Source organism: Galeopterus variegatus, unplaced genomic scaffold (genome assembly GCF_000696425.1).
Source record: "Galeopterus variegatus unplaced genomic scaffold, G_variegatus-3.0.2 Scaffold525, whole genome shotgun sequence".
NCBI lineage: Eukaryota > Metazoa > Chordata > Mammalia > Dermoptera > Cynocephalidae > Galeopterus > Galeopterus variegatus.
In genome coordinates this window covers 278,671-298,612 of record NW_007726636.1, presented here as the reverse complement: position 1 = coordinate 298,612, position 19,942 = coordinate 278,671, and the positions used below count along the sequence as shown (strand labels likewise).

At 46.4% G+C, this 19,942-nt stretch overlaps 1 protein-coding gene across 2 annotated transcripts; it reads left to right on the top strand.

Annotated features, from left to right (window-relative positions):
* The first annotated feature begins 649 nt into the window (after positions 1 to 649).
* Positions 650 to 19,319, top strand: ACTR1A (ARP1 actin-related protein 1 homolog A, centractin alpha (yeast)). Of its 2 annotated transcripts, XM_008569712.1 has the most exons (11): positions 653 to 853; positions 8,980 to 9,044; positions 9,961 to 10,036; positions 11,442 to 11,567; positions 12,566 to 12,690; positions 14,362 to 14,578; positions 15,273 to 15,365; positions 15,978 to 16,152; positions 16,255 to 16,316; positions 17,009 to 17,049; positions 17,218 to 19,319. In XM_008569712.1, exons 1-11 carry the CDS (start codon positions 737 to 739, stop codon positions 17,318 to 17,320), a joined length of 1,200 nt encoding a protein of 399 aa, XP_008567934.1. In that variant the 5' UTR covers positions 653 to 736; the 3' UTR covers positions 17,321 to 19,319. The 2 variants fall into 2 exon arrangements, with proteins under 2 accessions (XP_008567936.1, XP_008567934.1); XM_008569714.1 differs by lacking the exon at positions 11,442 to 11,567 and having other exon boundaries at positions 650 to 853.
* The last annotated feature ends 623 nt before the right edge of the window (positions 19,320 to 19,942 follow it).

Sequence of the window (19,942 nt, the reverse complement as noted above, 5' to 3'; positions counted from 1 at the left end):
GACCGGCCGCTCACTGGCTGAGCGAGGTGCGGGTGCAACACCGAGGGTTGCAATCCCGTTGCCGGTCCCGGTCCGGTACGGGCGCGACACTGAGGGTTGCGATCCGTTGCCGGTCATCCCGTTGCCGGTCCCGGTCCGGTACGGGCGCGACACTGAGGGTTGCGATCCGTTGCCGGTCATCCCGTTGCCGGTCCCGGTCCGGTACGGGCGCGACACTGAGGGTTGCGATCCGTTGCCGGTCACGAAAAAAAGACAAAAAGGAAAAAAAAAAATTTCCTGTTAGAGTGTGAGGTGCTAGGGGATGTTTACTAATGTCTTACAGACCCAAATAAAAAACACGGCCAGTTATATTGTCCAAGGGAAAGGGGTGGGGGTGGGGAGAGTGGCAAGACTGACGTGTAAAATCCACAAATTATTGACCAATCCAAACCGAACTACAGACAAGTACTCGAAGAGACTACATACTTCAGCATGCATTGCGAACTCGTTCATAGGGACTACAGATGCCGGCGTGCAACGCGACCATCAACCTTTGCCCCTGTCTATTTAATTTATGAAAACGACAAACCCCAAGGTATTGTGCGTCGGAAATGCGACGTCCAGTCTCTCAAACTAGGCGGGGCTCCAAAGCCGGCAGGTCCTCGAACCAGGGTGCAAGGCACGCTGGGGACTGTAGTTCTTCGGAGGCGAGGTCGGGCCGCTCCCTAGTCTCCCCTTACCGGCGGCTAGACTGCGCATGCGTGCCAGTGGCGTTAGCAGCGGACCGGCTGGCAGTTCCTTCCTCGGAAGGAGAGATTCCTCTGCCATGGAGTCCTACGATGTGATCGCCAACCAGCCTGTCGTGATCGACAATGTGAGTTGCGTCCTTCCTATCTCTGAAGGGACTTGTGTTCTCCTCCCCGAAAGGATCGCTTCCCAGGTTACAGCCTGGGCTGGCGTCTCTTTGTCACTGGCCAGGCCTGTCAGGCGGGTTCAGCCACCGCCGCCTCGGTCTTTCCCCCACCTACAGTCCGCAGGCAGGGCGGCTGGCCAGCAACCATGGGATGGAGGACTTTGGGCTGGATAAAGGGAAGAGCTGTAGTCCGAGCAGGGTCCTTGGGCCCCTTGCTCGAGGGGCCGTAACCGCTCTATGGAAGCCTGGCGCCCGCCCTTTCCCCAGTTTCCCATTATCCTATTGGCTACCCTGGCTGTCCATCCTGGCCGATGACCCCGCCTCTAGGCTCTGCCGGATGAAGGCAGCCCTTTGTAGTGATTGGCTCGCGCCCCTGCCGTTCTTCCTGACCGCCGAAGTGTTTCCCCTCGCTAAGGGGCGGGTTGGCGCACGAGGGCTATGGGGATTGGCTTCGGGGACTCCCAATGGTGGGGCCTGACGGCGAGGGCCCGCCCGCGGGTGGAGAAGAGCTAAGTTTCCTTCGGTCCCAGCCGGCGGGGCTGCTTGGTGCTGTGTATCTGGGTGGGGCCTGAGAACCTGGTGCCAGAAACGGCCATAGGATTTCTGTTATTTCTGTAATTATAAATTATGAAGTTAACAAAGGTCTAGAAGAAAGGAGAATGACAGTGCAAGCAGGGAGGTGCCTTTTTCTTCGGAACGCCTACTTGTTAGGGGGAAAAATTGCTGAACATAACATTTGCCAGGGTCTGTAGCGCTTCCAGGGCGCTTTCCCATATATTCGGGTTGGATCCTCACAAAAGCTGGGTGGATAATTAAGAAGGAAGTTTAATCCTTATTTTATATATGAGAAAACTGAAGCGCGAAGAAGTAATGTGAGCCCAAGGTCACACAGTAGAGGTGCCCTAAATCCATTGCTTTATCCCTCATTCCTTTTGCTGGCACCCTTGCACACATACATCACTAGTGACAAATAGAAAGAATCTAAATACTGCTCTTATTTTGGGGGAAAGGGGACAATTGTAAAACAACTGCATTTCTGTCTTCCATTCAAAGGTTTGGTGCCACCAAGTTTGGTTGATACCTTTCTGTGCCCCTTCTAGGTCCCTCCATTGAGGCAAAACTACCATTTCCCTCTTTCCTAAGCTAACTATGTTAGATTCCTCTGTTGATCCAGCCCTTGGGACCTCGGGTATATTACAAGGTCCTTTCATTTGTATCATCTCGTTTCATCTTCAGTTCTGGCAGGTAGATAGGAATTACTATTTCCAGTTTATGCAGGAAAGTGAGGCTTGGAAAGGTTAAATAACAGTATTCAAACCACAGGCTTAGAAATTGAGGAACCAGGACTTAGACTGAGATACAGTTCCAGATTCCTCACTTTTTCAAGGAAGGATGCTTTTTTGTTGTTAGCTTTCCTTCTCTCCAGGAGTGTGGCTTCTGCCTTGAAAAGGGCAAAGTTGTGCTCAATGAGACACCTCATTTGTCTCCCTCACTAGACTATTAAATCCTTATGGGAAGAGATGGTATTTCTTTACTTTTTATTAGCCTCCCTTTACCCACCTCCCTCCACGCATAGTACCTGGCACCACTATGTGCTCAATGTTTTTTCATTGGATTTATGGGTGAGTGAGTGAATGACTGAATATCTCTATCTCAGTAACAAAGATGTCCCTAAGCAAAGAAATTATGAGGACCTAGTTAGTTACTACAGAGGGTTGAGTAGGACTCCTTGTTCTTGATTTTGATTTTCAGGTAACACTACTATTTCTATCTTTAGCCAGTCTCTGTGTGCTTCATCTGCCTTTTTCTTAGTTGTAAAAAGAAAACATCTAGAAATTATCAATTTCCTGTTTTCATCAGCAATGCAGAAGGAGCAGTCTATCCCTCTGGCTCCTTTGCTTCTTTTTTTAAATCATTCTTTTTAATTGACGTATAATATTGTACATATTTATGGGGTACAATGTGATATTTCAGTACATGTTTACTATGTGTTCCTTTGCTCCTTGAATTGTTGAGCAGAAATTCCACCTCCAGCCATTTTCTTTAATGTCACTTAAGCTAATGCTTCTTAGTTTCTCCTTTCTCTTTTCTGACACTGTATTTGCAATGCATCAAAGCAATGATAGGGGCCGGCCAGTGGCTCACTCGGGAGAGTGCGGTGCTGATAACACCAAGGCCCCGGGTTCGGATCCCACATAGGGATGGCCGGTTCGCTCACTGGGTGAGCGTGGTGCTGACAACACCAAGTCAAGGGTTAAGATCCCCTTACCGGTCATCTTTTTAAAAAAAAAAAAAAAAAAAGCAATGATGAATTTTCAGTTTTAAGATTTAAAGAATTGACTTGTCTTTTCTCTGTGAAAACATTTCCTTTATTCTACCAATTATTCTGCCAAAAGGTGAAGTAGGAGAAACTTAAATCATTTTACCATTTTGATTTGCTGAATATCTGCCATATTTTTAGATTTGGGGTAGTTCTTGCTGTTTGACATTTAGAGGATTTTTTTATTTTTTTTTCAGGGAGAAAGATGGATAGGAAAAATTATTTGAAATATTTGAGCCAACTGTATGTAATAAGAATCATGTGTTACTAGCAGATTTAACAACTCCATAGCTTAACATGTTGCTACAGTTTTATTTCTGGGCTAAGGAGAGTATAATTAAAAGAAAGGAGGACAGAGAAAGCAGGAAAAGAGGAAGAGCCTCATTTATGGGGCTTTAAAACCTTTCCCAGTTTTAATACAATTATGACCACTCCTTTCATCCTACTCTGACACCAAACCAATTCATCAGAATTTAATGAGGAAAATGGAGGGGGAAGGGTGTGTGTGCATGCTTTAATAACAACAATAAAGTAGGCCGGCCTGTGGCTCACTTGGTAGAGTGCGGTGCTGATAACACCAAGGCCACGGGTTCGGATCCTATATAGGGATGGCCGGTTTGCTCACTGGCTGAGCGTGGTGCTGACAACACCAAGCCAAGGGTTGAGATCCCCTTACCGGTCATCTTTTTAAAAAAAAGGTAGGAGAGAGAGGTACTTAGAATACAAAGACAAGTGGGGTTTTACAGCCAACAAATAGTGTGGGGATCAGTAGATGGAAAATTACTAACACAAAACATTGGGATAAGGGAGGATTCTGGCTAAATCCAGCTCGACAGATTCCTGCTGAAGGCAGGGTGCTGATAACACCAAGGCCACGGGTTCGGATCCTATATAGGGATGGCCGGTTTGCTCACTGGCTGAGCGTGGTGCTGACAACACCAAGCCAAGGGTTGAGATCCCCTTACCGGTCATCTTTATAAAAAAAAATAATAATAATAACAACAATAAAGTAATAGGAATTTATAAAAACTAAATGTAAGTAATTTCTTCCCAAGGCATTATCATAGATAGTAATACAAGAGTAGAGCAGCTCCCAGGCCACATACAATGCTTTGATCAGAATACTATGTTTATTCTGAAGCTTTAATGTTTACTAAGATCTCAAAGGTTACAGTTCTGTCCTGAAATAGGTCAACATTCTTGTCAATTTAAAACACTTTTAAGAAGTGTGTTAGTGACTATGTGGGCCTAAACACAGGAACAGTATCAGGTCTTCAGAAGTTCATCATTAAGCTACAAGTTTCATTGTTTTGGTTTTCTTTGGATGTTTTACTGTTTCAGCCCTCTTTTCTTTTTTAAAAAAATAAGATACTTTAAACATACAGAAAAGTTCAGATAAGTATGTAACAATGTACCATGTAACATGTGTCTATCACCCATGTTTAATAAATGTGGACATTTTACCATACTTGCTTCAGTTGTTTTTGAGAAATAAAACATTACAGATATAATTGAAGTATCTTTGTACCCCTTCACAACCCTATCCTTTCTTTCTGTTCCAGAAGTAACCCTCATCATAGAATTGATATGCCCCTTTCCATCCATAATTTTATGGACATTGTGCGTATGTATATAGTATATGTGTTTTGAAATTTTACTTAACATCTATCATCTTATTTGCCAGCTCTTTGTCTTTTTATTACAGCAAGTTTAAAATATATTCAAAAGGAGAGGGAAAGAATACAAACATCCACATATCCATCACCTTAGCTGTTTCAGTTATCAACTCTTGGCCAATCTTTTCAACTACATTCTCGCCCACTTCCCTCTCCCACACTCTTTTAAAAACATAATCAGGGGGCTGACCACTTGGTTCAGTTGGTTAGAGCACAGTGTTGTAACACTAAGGTCAAGGATTCGGATCCCTGTACTGGCCAGCTGCAAAAAAATAATAAATTTTAAAAAATAATAATCAATATGCTATTATTGCACCTAATAAAATTAACAGTAATCCCTTAAGATTATCAAATATCCAATCAATGTTCAAATTTCATTAATTGTCTCAATTTTTTTTTAACAATTTGTCATCAGCTCTTAAGATCTGCTAATGCTGATTTACTTAAGTTTGGGGGACACTAGAATTATCTAAGGAAATGAAGTCAATGTATTTGTTTAACACTGTGACTTGCAATGTGACATTCAGGCTGTTGGTTGTATTTCAGCAAGAATTTATCCCTAGATGACAGAAAGGGTGAAGACAAGGTGACTTTTATAAAGATATTTTCACTGTTCAATTATGTATATTTTGCAAGCCAAGGATGTGCTTCACAGTGAACTAAGTGCTCTGAGGGTAAGAAAGAAACCAGGTACCATGTGGAAGAAGAAACGTCATTAATTAGTTGCTGGGAATGCCTAGAATAGGGATCTCAAACTCAATGCCTGTAATAGCCAAGTAGGAACAGAAATACATTAAAAAGAGGAGGAAGATAGTAGCCTGAGAGACACCCCTTTCAGAGTTGGAAATCTGAAAGTTGCATTGAATTCAACATGCCTGGCCAAAGGGCCAGCTGCTTCTCATTTCCATCCTGCTGTGCCCATGTAGGAATATGGACCCAGTGTTGCCAGATCTTCTGATTTTTCAAGAGAAATCAGAAATATTAATTTCACATGCAATCTCCAATTATTGACTGTTAGAAATTAATGTAAAAATACTTTTTGGTCTACAAAGACAGAAAATAGATCAGTGGTTGCCTAAGGCTGGTAGTGTTGGGGAGGGGTGGTAGTGAGGAATGACTGCTAATGGGTACAAGGTTTCTTTTTGGGATGATGAAAAAGTTCTAAAATTAGATTGTAACAATGGTTGCACACCTCTGTGTGCAAAACCATTGAATTATACACCTTAAGTGGGTAAATTTGTGGTATGTGAATATTATCTCGATAAAGTTGTTTCTTAAAAAGTACTTTATGAGTGCTGGCCTGTGGCTCACTTGGGAGAGTGTGGTGCAAATAACACCAAGGCCACAGGTTCGGATCCCTATATAGGGATGGCTGGTCAGCTCACTTGGGAGAGTGTGGTGCAAATAACACCAAGGCCACAGGTTCGGATCCCTATATAGGGATGGCTGGTCAGCTCACTTGGGAGAGTGTGGTGCAAATAACACCAAGGCCACAGGTTCGGATCCCTATATAGGGATGGCTGGTCAGCTCACTTGGGAGAGTGTGGTGCAAATAACACCAAGGCCACAGGTTCGGATCCCTATATAGGGATGGCTGGTCAGCTCACTTGGGAGAGTGTGGTGCAAATAACACCAAGGCCACAGGTTCGGATCCCTATATAGGGATGGCTGGTCAGCTCACTTGGGAGAGTGTGGTGCTGACAACAAATCAAGGGTTAAGATCACCTTACCAGTCATCTTTAAAAAACAAAAACAAAAACAAACAAAAAAAGACAGTGGTCACTCATTTGCCAGGTACATAGTTGCTAGTTGTGATTGCTTTAAAGAAATGGACATGACCCTTTTTTTGTAAGCTGTCCTGGTATGGCTTGCGCAGAATAGAGGCAGCTCAGCTGCCTCCCTCCCCTCATTGATTCTTCACCCACCTACTGGCCTGGCAGGTCAGCTCAGGGGCTACAGGGACAAGCTGGGTCTAGTTCTACCATATGCATCATTCCCAACACTGCCTTTGCCTTTCTCGTACCGCCTCTGCCTGGGGCTTCTGGTATTCCAGCTGCTCATTCAGGTTCCATACTTTAGGTTACATCTGCCAAGCATTTGCCCTTGATTTTCATTCTGCTCAGACAGCATCTATTGAGTACCAAGCAAAGGCCAGATACTGCTCGTATATAAAGTCTCTGACAGCAAGGAACTTGGACTGAAAAGAAACAAAAATGGAAACCGTAAATTCTAATAGAAAGCACAATGAAATGCATGCTATCTCGTGGTACAGGTAATAGTGATTTGTTGTGAGGTAATAGGAAGGCAATAATTAATTCTAAATAGAGATTATTCTTTAGGAGGAAGGCAGATTTATACAAACTGAGCCTGTTATACTCTTACTGGGAAGGACAGAGAGGAAAAATGAATCTGATATCTTAATCTGCCTCGTTACCCAGACTCTAGTCCTTTTGCTAGTAAACTAAAAATCAAATATCCAGGAAAGTCATCTCTTAAAAATATCCAGGGTCAGATACACAGGTCTCCTCTTTACTTCTCTGTTTTCAACCTCTGCCAGGAGATTCAATTAGTCTGTTGGCATCACCACACCCATTGAAGGCAGTGAGCAATCATTGGAAGCTTGAGCTAACAAGTTTCCAGAGTTCTCTTGGAAAGTGCCATTCTTGCCTGTCCATACTGCAGTCTCAAAGCCCTTGGGTTTGAAGTAGGATAGTTCCTCTCCCTCCTAGACTTTCAGCTAAGTTGACAGCTGCACCTTTTTTGCTCTCTGCTGTATTGTCCAGGCCCATGAGTTTGCACATTGTCTCCTGTTTTCTTTCTCTTCTGTTGGCAGAAGTTTCTGCTGCCTTATTGAACTGGCTTGCCCTACTGTCCCCCCATATTGCTTTCCCTGTCCTTCAGCCACTTCTTACTTCCTCCCCGCAACCTCTGTTTGCCAGGGGCAGGCACCAAGATGGCCAATCTCACTCCCCCTTTTCCTGTAGAAGAGCAGGAATCAGAGAGACAGGAAGGGAACCAGGGGTATTTCTGGGAAGCCTTTGGTCCAAAGATAACCTTAGCTACTTACTAACTGTTTGCTGTGTGAGTTCTGGAAATCTCATATGCCACCCCAGGAGAAGTAGCCAACAGGCAACAGGAAAGGACTTGACCCATTACATATGCAGCTGCAACTTGTTAGGGTAGATGGACAGGAGTATCAGGAATGGTGGTTAGAAGAGTTAAGAGGGAATAGAACAGGGTATCATCTGGAAGCAGTGTCAAGCTTTGACATCTGTTCTGCACAGGGTTGGTATCTGTGTCTAGAGTCAGTGTTTACATTGGTTAGGCCCTGGGTGGTACCAGAGATGCTGGTAGCATAAGTCAGGTTCTTTTCTGGACACCCCACCCAACATACCAAGTATTGGATTGTGGGTCTCTTTTCCCATTCTCAGACAAGGCTTTCGGGCTTCCCTGCTCTTTACTATCAGGAGACCAAGGAGTTAAACAAAGCATAGTAAAAAACAAAACAACAAAAACTCAATAAAGTGTAGTGCTCTGCCCCTGCAATAAGAATCAGACAGCCTGTGTTTCACAGAGTCAGCTTCAAGCATGACAGTGCTCGTGGTGGTGTCTGTCATTGGAGGCCCTGGAGGCTGGGAGGGTTCAGGCCTGAGTTGGGAAAATAAGTTAAAAGCATCCCGTGGTGGTATAACAGAAAGAATCCCATGCTCTTCCCACCTTGATTACATTCCTGAACTTGGTTGTTTTGATGCTTGTAGGTTTTTTCTTTTTCTCTCCCCAAGTTTCCTCTCTTTTTCTTCCCTTAATTATTTTTAATTCCCAAAGTAAAGCATGTTTAATGTAGAAAAGTCAAAGAATATAGAAAAATCAAACAATATGTTGAGTACCCAGTGAAAGTTCTCCTCCTCCTCACCATCCCCTGTCCCACTTCCCTCCCTTTGGTTTGTATTTACCTTTTTCTAGGCTCATACAAATGTATGTATCATTAATAAGAGAGGTCTCTCTCTCTCTTATTAAGTAAAAATGGAACCATATAATACATATCTCCTTGTTTTTGTGATAGTTCTGACTTCTCTCCTCTCTCTCCTCAGGGATCCGGTGTGATTAAAGCTGGTTTTGCTGGTGATCAGATCCCCAAATACTGCTTTCCAAACTAGTAAGTTATTCTGTAGCTTAGTCAGAAGTTTGGGAGGTTTGTCAGCTTTGTAAATGGGGCTAGCTCTCCCTCTTTTAGGAAGAGGAGTCTCATTCAGGTCAGCCTTGGTACTCAAAACAATAGGAAGCAAGGGGCAGGAGCTGTCTTTGGAGTTAGAAAAGGAAACATTTGTCTACATGGTACAATTTGAGAGGCACAGGCAAGAGGCCTCTTTTTTTAAGTACGATTTTATATGATGCCAAAGTTTTAAGTACGATTTTATATGATGCCAAAGAATTGTACCATTGATGACTCATTGCTTTAGATGATTGTCCCTTTATGGAGCCCTCTTTTTAAAATTTTCCTATCACCCAAAATGGGATTTAACATTAAACCATACCTACCATCTTAGTGAGAATGAGTTTCTCAGAGCTTTGTTCCTAAAGCAAAGAGACTATAGGTAGGAAAAGGGCACAGGGGCTTAGGAAGGGGCTTAAAGGGGGAGGAAAAGGAAGATGGCTGTCTGTCTAAGTTACAACATCACAGTTTTAGTTACTAGAGGTCCTGAGAAGGGGGCTAAGGAGACTAAAATGAGTAACCATTCATTTAGAAACTCTTATTTCCTTATCTCTCTTAGTCTGCACATGCATTGGGGAGAGAGAAGAACTAGAGGTATTGAATCCTCTAAAATTTATTTTAATAACTTAGAAAATTAGATAAATAAAAATATAAAATAATATACAAATAACTGAATATATGTTCACTGTAGAAATTGTGGAAAGTACAGAAAAGTATAAAGAAGAAAATCAAAATCAACTTTAACCCTACTCCTTAAAGATAATCACAGTAGAATTTGAGTATTTGCGTGCATCTATACATCCTTCCTGTGTTCTGTTGTGAAACGAAAAATAATGATCTTCCCTGCTCTCTTTTCTAGTGTGGGCAGGCCCAAGCATGTTCGTGTTATGGCAGGAGCCCTCGAAGGCGACATCTTCATTGGCCCCAAAGCTGAGGTAATTCCCAGTCTTATAGAAGAAGCCTCAAGCCAGCAGAGAACCTTCATTCACCACATGGGAAGTGTCCCAGCAGTTGGACACAACCATGAGTAAAAGGAGCAATTTTCTCTTAAAATCTCCCTTTTGGATCTCTCATCCTAGGCCTAAGCAGTTTAATTCTCCTAGAAGCAGCCTCTGGTCTTGAAGAAGAAATATCTGAAACCCCACTTTGGGAAACACTGAGACCACTCTTAAAAATGGGGTTTTGCCTTTCTTCTATATTGTGTCACTGCCTTGCCAGTGATTAAACTGTCTGGCTTGGGTTATTTTATCTTTTTTTTTTTTTTTAAAAAGATGACCGGTAAGGGGATCTTAACCCTTGACTTGGTGTTGTCTGCACCACGCTCACCCAGTGAGCAAACCGGCCATCCCTATATAGGATCCGAACCCGTGGCCTTGGTGTTGTCAGCACCCACTCTCCCGAGTGAGCCACGGGGCCGGCCCTATCTTATTTTTTTATTAAATGGATTCAGGGAGGAGATCCTGGCTGACACACAGTAGGGATGAGTTAATTAGCACAGTTTTGGCCAAGCCCTCAGGCAGCCACTAGTAAGCAGAACAACAGAATCATTGTTGCTAACTTTATCTTCAACTGCTGAGGCCCAGAGGTGGTAGCCAAGAGACTGTATCCTAAAACCAGGCAGTAAGGAAGGTGCCTCCTATCACTTGCTGTTTTAGTTTGTTTTGTGTTGCTGTAACAGAAATACCTGAGACTGGGTGATTTATAAAGAAGAGAGGTTTATTTGGTTTACAATTCTGGGACAGTTGCATCTGGCACAGGCCTCAGGCTGCTTCTACTCATGGTGGAAAAGTGGCAGGCAGCCAGCGGGTACTAGGAGATCACTTGGTGAGAGGAAGCAAGAGAGAGAAAGCCAGAGAGAGAGAGAAAAGAGGTGCCAGGGTCCTTTAAACTATCAGCTCTCGCAGGAACTAATAGAGCGAGAAGTCACTCACTACCCCTCCACCCCCAGGGACAGCATTAATCCATTCACGAGGGATCCACCCCCATGACTCAATCAGTTTCCAGCACTGCCACATTGGGGATCAAATTTCCACATGAGTTTTGGAGGGGACAACACATCCAAACTCCATCACTTGCCCTAGGGGCACCTGAGGGCCCATGGAAATGCAGAAACCCTCTGCCTTGCCAGCTGCTTGGGCAGCAAGGGCAGTTTGCAGCATACAGTCTAGAGATTTGAAGAATGGATGCCCACCCACAGCCCTGGGTAAGGACTGTGGGTTGGGAGCTCAGGAAACTGAGGCTCCTTTGTAAGTGATTCTGCTTGCACAGCTTGGTCCTGGGAGAACAGAGTCCTGGGAGAGCCTAACTGCTGCTGCTTCAACTACTGCTCTCTGCCCCCAGGAGCACCGAGGGCTGCTGTCCATCCGCTACCCCATGGAGCATGGCATTGTCAAGGACTGGAACGATATGGAGCGCATATGGCAATATGTCTATTCTAAGGATCAGCTGCAGACTTTCTCAGAGGAGGTGAGGGTCCTATGGCACCCCCATAGGGTATGCAAAGCTGGGCAGATTCCCTACCCCAGAGATAATGAGGATGATGATGATGATAACTGCCAAGGGTATTGGGGTCTCACTATGTGCCAGGCCATGTGCTTTTCAGACATATTTGAATATAATCTACACAACATTCCTATGAGACATAGGTAATTCTATCTCCATTTTACAAAGAAGGGAACAGAAGTTCAGAAAAGCCAAGTAGTGGGCCGGCCCGTGGCTCACTCAGGAGAGTGCGGTGCTGATAACACCAAGGCCCCGGGTTCGGATCCCATATAGGGATGGCCGTTTCGCTCACTGGCTGAGCGCAGTGCTGACAACGCCAAGTCAAGGGTTAAGATCCCCCTACCGGTCATCTTTTATAAAAAAAAAAAAAGAAAAGCCAAGTAGTATTTCCAAGATCAACCAGTGAATAAAATGGTAGAGCTGGAATTCAAACCCATGTCTTTCAGAATCCAGAGTTTATGCTCATTAACTTCTAAGGAAGTAACTCACAATTCAGAAGTGCAAAGGACAGTGCATACTAGTTTATCAATTTCCAGGGGAGGGATATATTCAGTTTTTTAAAAGTATATTCAATATTGAAATTTAATTTTCTATTAAAATTTTTTTTAAGCTTTTAATCATATATTTATCAGAATAATTCAGAATTTAGGGTTTAACAAAATCTTCTTGACAGTTGGAGATATACAGTAGATACAGGGGCCTATACAAGAATCTTGGAGGACAAGGAGGGGAGTGAGGGGGTGGAGGCAAGGACAGAATGAGACTTTAAAGGAGGTATGAATTTGGAAAGTTGAGAAACCAACTTGGGCAGGGCTAGATGATAGGCCTAACTTGCCTTTTCTTGGAGTGAGGCTGACAAAGGTCTCTAGGTGCTCAAACCAGCAAGGCAGGGGCTTCCTCCGCAGTACTAATGAGGGAGGAAATCTGGCCTTGCCCTCATTGCCCCTGGGCTTCTTTCACAGCATCCTGTGCTCCTGACTGAGGCACCTTTAAACCCACGGAAAAACCGGGAACGAGCTGCCGAAGTTTTCTTTGAGACCTTCAATGTGCCAGCTCTTTTCATCTCCATGCAAGCTGTGCTTAGCCTGTAAGTAGCAGCCTGGCTGGCTAGCCTGGCCCCTTTCTGGGAAAGCAGGTTTGGATCCCCATACCAGCCAGTCACCAAAAAAAAAAAAAGCTGGGTGTGTAGGAGGGGAACTGGCCAGTTAGCTCAGTTGGTTAGAGCACAGTGTTATAACACCAAGGTCAAGGGTCTGGATCCTTGTGGGGAAAGCAGTCCTTTGGCCTCTCTTCGGTTGGTTCAGAGCAACTTGAGCCCCCACTTCTAGGGAAGGGTTAAAGGTGGTACAAAAGGGTGAGAGACTTTTACTGAAACTGAGCACTTAGGCTTCTTAGTTGAAACCAAAAGAGGAGATGTGGCTGGTATTGAGACTGTATCCCATTCTCAGCACCCTCGGTGGGTTTGGTGCCCAAGGCTCTGCTGCCAGTTGAGAAGGTCACATGCTGCTTCAGCTGTTCCTGAAGGCCCCTGTAATGTGTTCAAATTTTTATTCAATGCCAATTGTGTGCCAGATGCTCTGCTAGGCCGATGATACGGTCCTGATCTAAACACCACCATGGTCCCAGTTCTCACACCCCGTCAGGCTCGTTCCCCACCCTGCCTCACACCAGGGTTAGGTCTACTGCAAATATGTACACTGGCAACCTGCAGGTGGAATTTGTTTGACCCCATTAAAAAATTGTGAGCCAGCATTTAAAAATTGGGAGATTACACACTGGCAAGCTGCCAAAAAAAAATTGAGGGCTGGCTCATGGCTCACTTGGGAGAGTGTGGTGCTGATAACACCAAGGCCCTGGGTTTAGATCCCTATATAGGGATGGCAGGTTAGGTCACTTGGGAGAGCATGGTGCTGACAACACCAAGTCAAGGGTTAAGATCCCCTTACCAGTCAACTTTCAAAAAAAAATTGGGAGATGTCATATCAAAATCCAAATTTCTGGCTTTTCCAAAAAAATGGGAAGATCTGGTAATGCAGGGCCTGTATTCCTATAGGTCAAAAATCAGCTGGAGCTGAATAGCAGCAACCTTTTTTTAAAAATTCCTGTATTTATTATTACACAATGTAATAATTTTTTTGTTGCCCTTTTACCAATTTCTAGCTAAACCCCCCCTCCCCCAACAGCTGCCATTTTAGATAGGGTTTGCAAGCTTGATGTCACCACAGTCCACCCCATTCTCTGTTGTCCTCCCAATACTGAGGCAGACTGTCAGTTGCTATTTATCAGACATTGGGGGTTTTCCCCATCACATCACAGAAATATATATCTGTATGTCTACCAAAAGAGGGAAAACTAAAGGCCATGTGGGGAAAAAAATTAGTTTTTTTGGAAGTGAAAATATTCTTATTTTACTTTTCCTTCCTAGCCCCTGGAGGCATTTGAGCTTTTCCCTATTGTTTAGAGAGTTAGAAGGTCCCCTTAGGCTGGGTATGGAAACAGTTGAAGGCCTGGCCACCTCCTCAGACTGGAAGGCCTACTCTTCTGGGAGTCAGGGAGGGAGCTTGGAGGAGCTCAGCTCTTCTCCTGCAGGTATTTCAAGGCTTCCTTCCACACTCAGTCTTCCTTAGTACTCAGACCATTCTGAGGCCCCTGGAGAATGGCAGGCCCTTTAGTTTAGCTGACATTGAACTTTAAAAAGAAGTGTTTCTTCCCAGAGTGAGGCGGCAGGGCTCAGTGATGTTTTGCCCCTTTGCTCCAGTTATGCCACAGGCAGAACCACAGGTGTGGTGCTGGATTCTGGGGATGGCGTCACCCATGCCGTGCCCATTTACGAGGGCTTTGCCATGCCCCACTCCATCATGCGCATTGACATCGCTGGCCGAGACGTCTCTCGCTTTCTTCGCCTCTACCTGCGTAAGGAGGGCTATGATTTCCACTCGTCCTCCGAGTTTGAGATTGTCAAGGCCATAAAAGAAGTGAGTGCTGCCCAGTGGGCCTAGGGATGGGATGGGGAATAGTGACCTGCCAATGAAGAGGGGTGAAGCTCCTGCTTGGGGGTCCCAGGTCCGGCTCTGTTCTCCCCAGCCAGGCCTCATGGCAGCTGTGTGATCTTTAACTGGGACAAATTCATCTTCCTGATGTGCTGCCATCTTGTGGGCAGGAAGGGAGCTGCTCCCATTCTTAAGTTGGGTAATGGATACACAGGTGCTCATTACATTTTTTATACCTTATGTACAAATTACATGGGTACTTTTTCATCCTTGAGGAAGTAATAGTACAGTTTTCTTTCTAAGTAAACTGAACCCTCCTGCCACCTGTGGCTCTAGGGAAACCTCTGAGCTGGGGGACCCAAAACCACATGAGTGGTAGGAGAAAGATGCCTGGGCCTGGGCTAAGATTAGGTTGTGGTCTCAGACCCAGGATCCAGAGAGCCAAGTTCCCAAGCTTGCCCACGAGGAAGGTGGAGCAGGTAAGAACTCAAATCCTAAATGCCACACAATGAAGACTGACAGCGATCTCCCTGCTCCTGCTTCTGGATGTTGGTTTTTACAACCTCTAGGGCAATAACTATAGATGGGCAGATTTCTGCAGCAGCACATCCCTCCCCTGGGACTTTGACTGGGTGTCACCAGGTTTCCTGCTAGTCTGACTGTCATGCTTGGTTCTCAGAGAGCCTGCTACCTATCCATAAACCCCCAGAAGGATGAAACACTAGAGACAGAAAAGGCTCAGTACTACTTGCCTGATGGAAGCACCATTGAGGTAGGTGGCCAGACCTCCCCGCCTCAGGCCCCCAAAAGCTCTGGGCCCAAACAGAACTCCCCATGAAGGTCTAGAGTCTGGTAGGCCAGTCCCTTTACACCCTCTGCCTAGAGCAGGTGGAGCTCCTGAACAGCATGAGTGGCCCAGTCTCCTGCAGAGGAAGCAGCAAAGAATTTGCTCCCTCCCTCATGGAGGGGAGGAGTCTCCAGAGGGATTCTCCTAGGTCAGGATGGGATTAGGAAGTGGGATGGTTAGTGCTGTCCCTTTACCACTCCTGGGCACAGTATAGTGTGAGTTGCTGCTCCCTGGAACTCTCATTGATAGGAAGAAATTTCTGTGCATGAATGAATCCATGTATTAATGCCAAAGATCACTTAGCTGGAAAATGCCAGAGCTAGTTTCCCAGGACTATTTGTTCCTTTGCATTCCCTATTTGTTCCCAGGAGCCCTATCTTTGTTCCTTGAGGCCCTTGATGTTTAGGGTTTGTCTTGAGCCTGGCTTTCATAGCCACCTCATTACTAAGAGATGGACAGGGGGTCCTCCTCCATTCCCACTCCCAAAGGGATCTCAGTCCCAGCCCCAACCTCTTAAGCTGACCCTCCACTTTGCAGATTGGTCCTTCCCGATTCCGGGCCCCCGAGCTGCTCTTCAGGCCAGACTTGATTGGTGAGGAGAGCGAGGGCATCCACGAGGTCCTAGTGTTTGCCATCCAAAAGTCTGACATGGACCTGCGACGCACACTGTTCTCCAACATTGTCCTCTCAGGAGGCTCCACCCTGTTCAAAGGTTGGTCTTTGCTGTTGGGACCCTTCCCCTGGAAGCTTCCAGATCCTATGGGCTTAGACACCCAGAGAATTGACTTGGGGTTCTCCTTCTCTGCCCATTCAGGTTTTGGTGACAGGCTACTGAGTGAAGTGAAGAAACTCGCTCCAAAAGACGTGAAGATCAGGGTAGGAGCATGGTAGGGGCTAGCCTAAGTGGAATTGGGCCTCCAAGGACATGGAGTGCCACATGGTGTGGCCTCCCTTTGGCAGCCAGGGCACTACAGGCAGCATCGGGTGGCTCCCAGATTACATACTGACCCTGAGGTCTGGGTCTGCCAGAGTGAGGACCCATTCTCATTCTTTCTCTTCACTGAAAAGGAGGGCAGTTCCAATACCCAGATGTGGCAGGGTACTAGGCTGAGGGCCCTTCATGTGATCTTTCAGGGAAACTAAAGCTGACAGGAAATTGATGTTTACTGCTGCTGTGCCCCCATCCAGGTGGCTCCCCAGTAACACAGCCTGACGTCTTAGTGACTGCTGAAGGGAGTTGGCTGCCTGAAGAGAGAAGGGATCCTAAATGAAGGCGTGCGGTTCCTGCCATGGAGCCTGCTGCCCCCCCTGCTACCAGCAGGGCAGAATCTGGCCCCCAGATAGCCCCAACTTCCCTGCGAGCTGTAGATACTTAGGACTGCTGGAAACGTGCTTCTCCAGATGAGTGTCAGGCTGGTAACAATGCCCTCCAGAGAGGGTCCAGTAGGGACAGAGTTTAAACCTGTTGTGTGAACTGCATCCACTGCCTTGGGTGACAACAAAGCTAGAAGGGAAAGGGAGAGGGAGAGATGGAAGACTCAGGTGCCTCTTTCCACCCACTTTTGCAGATATCTGCACCTCAGGAGAGACTATATTCCACATGGATTGGGTGAGTAGCTATTTTGGGAATGAGAGAACAGGAAGCGAATGCATTAATTACCCCTCACCACCCCATCCCTGGAAAGACAAGGCTCATCTGGTTTGGCCCCAGGGGGACTGGCTGGCTCCAGGAACCCCCCTCCCCCTCACAATGTTCCTTGGATTCCCTTCACTCCAGGGGCTCCATCCTTGCCTCCCTGGACACCTTTAAGAAGATGTGGGTCTCCAAGAAGGAATATGAGGAAGACGGTGCCCGATCCATCCACAGGAAAACCTTCTAATGTTGGGACATCATCTTCACCTCTCTCTGAAGTTAACTCCACTTTAAAACTCGCTTTCTTAAGTCGGAGTATTTGCGAGGAACTGCCTGTGTGTGTGAATGCGTGCGTGGGTGAGAGTGTGTGTGCATATGTGAGTGCTGCATGGCCCAGGGATTCCTGGGCCCAGAAAGGACAATGAACTACCCACGATGGCGATGGCCTGAGGCTTGGGGTTGACCACTAAGTAGCCCGTGACAGGGAAGAGCACTGGCAGAGGCCCCACTGCTTCCTCAGCTGGCCTTTGTCTGGCTGGGTGGGACTGTGTGTACTACCATAGGGAGACCTTGCTGCTGTCCATCCTGGGCTGGCCCAGCTCTACCCCCACCCCATCCCACCCCTACTCTCAACCCAGGGTGCCCTGTGGCCCAGAGCAGCTGCTGCCTCCCCTTGCTCGTCATTCAGCTATCAATGCCTCTTGACCATGGACTGAGGATTGGGGCAGGGATTGAGTTCTGTCTGGTTTTGTTGCAGTTTTGTTTTGGGAGGCTGGGAAAGCACTTCAGAAGTTGTTACAGAGACTCTAGGGTCAGGAGAGAGAAGGATTCCCTCACATTCACCTGGGGACCAGGAGTAGGATCACACCGGGCATTTGAGGAGGGCGAGAGTAGCACTACTTCTGATTGGTTGCAGGGTTAATGCTCCAAGCCAGTCCCCGTCCAGGGGGTCTTGGGAAAGCTTAAGGAGCCTGTTGGCGTCAGGTCCTGTTACTTGCTTTACATCCATCCTTGCTTCAATGCCATCCTCAATTTTATTTATTGAAGTATTTGTTCAGTAAGGGGACTGGCGAGAGGGAGCTCCACACTTCCTGCCCACCAGTCACCCTGCTCACACTAATGTTTACAGCACCTAAGCTTAGCATAGCATCCAGGGTCCCCACCACTCCCTGCTCATGGTCAACTGACAGTATCCATAAGCCTCAGGACCTTTGGGATTGGAAGCCACACTCAAAGCCATTCCCACCAGCCTCTTTCTTTCTTCCTCTTCCAGTTGCTCACGGCCCTGGAATCAACAGGCTGGTTGCTGGTTGGATTTTCTGAAACAGGAAACAGAATTTCTCTTTGGCAGAGGCCACTAGCAAAGGAGGGGTGTTGGAGATCCAGTCCCCTTAGGACTGGAGGAAGCTGCAATGAACCAAGTTGCCTTTTGCCACTCTAGCTGTTCAGGGGGACTAGGTTGTAGAGGTGGGAAGGCTCCCTCAGGGCTGAGCTGGTGCCATTCTTTATTTTGGACCTGTTTGGTTAGGGAGAGAAGAGGCCAGACCAGAGTGCCAGGAGCTGATGGGCTCAGGCCTTACACCTAGCAGTGGTCCAAAGGCCCTTCAGCCCAGATGGTGCAAAGCTGGGGCTAGCTTGTCTTCACTGGCACCCTCACCTGACACCAAGACCCACCCCAGTCCCAGATTCCAGGCAGTATTGTCCCCCATGCCGTCCTATGACCAAAGGCCCCTGCCAGATTGTGGGCCTCAGCAGCAGGTGTGTATGAAAGCAGTGTGGCGACCCATGGACTGCAGTGCGCTTAACCAGCTCACCTCCCTTCTCTTTGCCCAAGCCTGTCCCTCGCACAGCCTCGCACAAACCAAGTTGCCTGCTGGGGCCCAGTGTACTTAAATAAAGTCGTTCCGATAGTCAGCTGGGCCTCTGACTATACTACAGTCTAGCCAATGCTGGATGGGAAGAGGAGCTGTGGTCCCTGATTCTGAGGCAGGATTGAGCCTAGTGCGTCCTCTAGAGGGCATCGTTGCACCAGTCAGACTTGGCCAAGCCATTGCCTGAGTTGCAGGTGGTCAGGTGGATGCAGAGAAACTTGTGTTCACACCATAGCCAAGGTTTAGGAACTGAGGTTCCCACCCCTGTGCATACACTCAAGCCCATGGGTGAGACGTGACTCCAAATGAGGGGAGCAGCTCTTGACATCCCTAAAAGCAGAAGTTCTTATTAAAATGCAGTTTCTGGGACCCACACTCAGATATTCTGATTAATTGTTCGCTTTTTTAACCCACACTTGGGGGCAAAATTGCCAGGTAATTGTCAAATATTAACCCATTTAATCTCCCCAATAGCCATACAAAGTGTAGGTGTTTTTATTTTTTAATTTATTTTATTTATTTATTTATTTTAAAAAGATGACCGGTAAGGGGATCTTAACCCTTGACTTGGTGTTGTCAGCACCACGTTCACCCAGTGAGCTAACTGTCCATCCCTATATGGGACCCGAACCCGTGGCCTTGGTGTTATCAGCACCACACTCTCCTGAGTGAGCCATGGGCTGGCCCTAGGTATTTTTATTATCCACTTTACAGATGAGGATATGGAGCCACAGAAAGGTAAAGCAATTTCCCAATGTTCTGTCCTTTATTAGCTAGGACGTGACTCAGGCAATATAGCCCTAGAGCCCGCCTTTTAACCCCTATGCAGACCCTCAGAAACCATTGGACTAGAGCAGTGGTTCCTAATCAGGACCAATTTTGCTGCTTCCCAGGACACATCTAGCAATGTGCAGACATGTTTGGTTGTCACAACTGGCGGGAAGGGTGCTACTGGCATCTAGTAGGTAGAGGGCAGAGATGCTAAATGTCCCCAACAA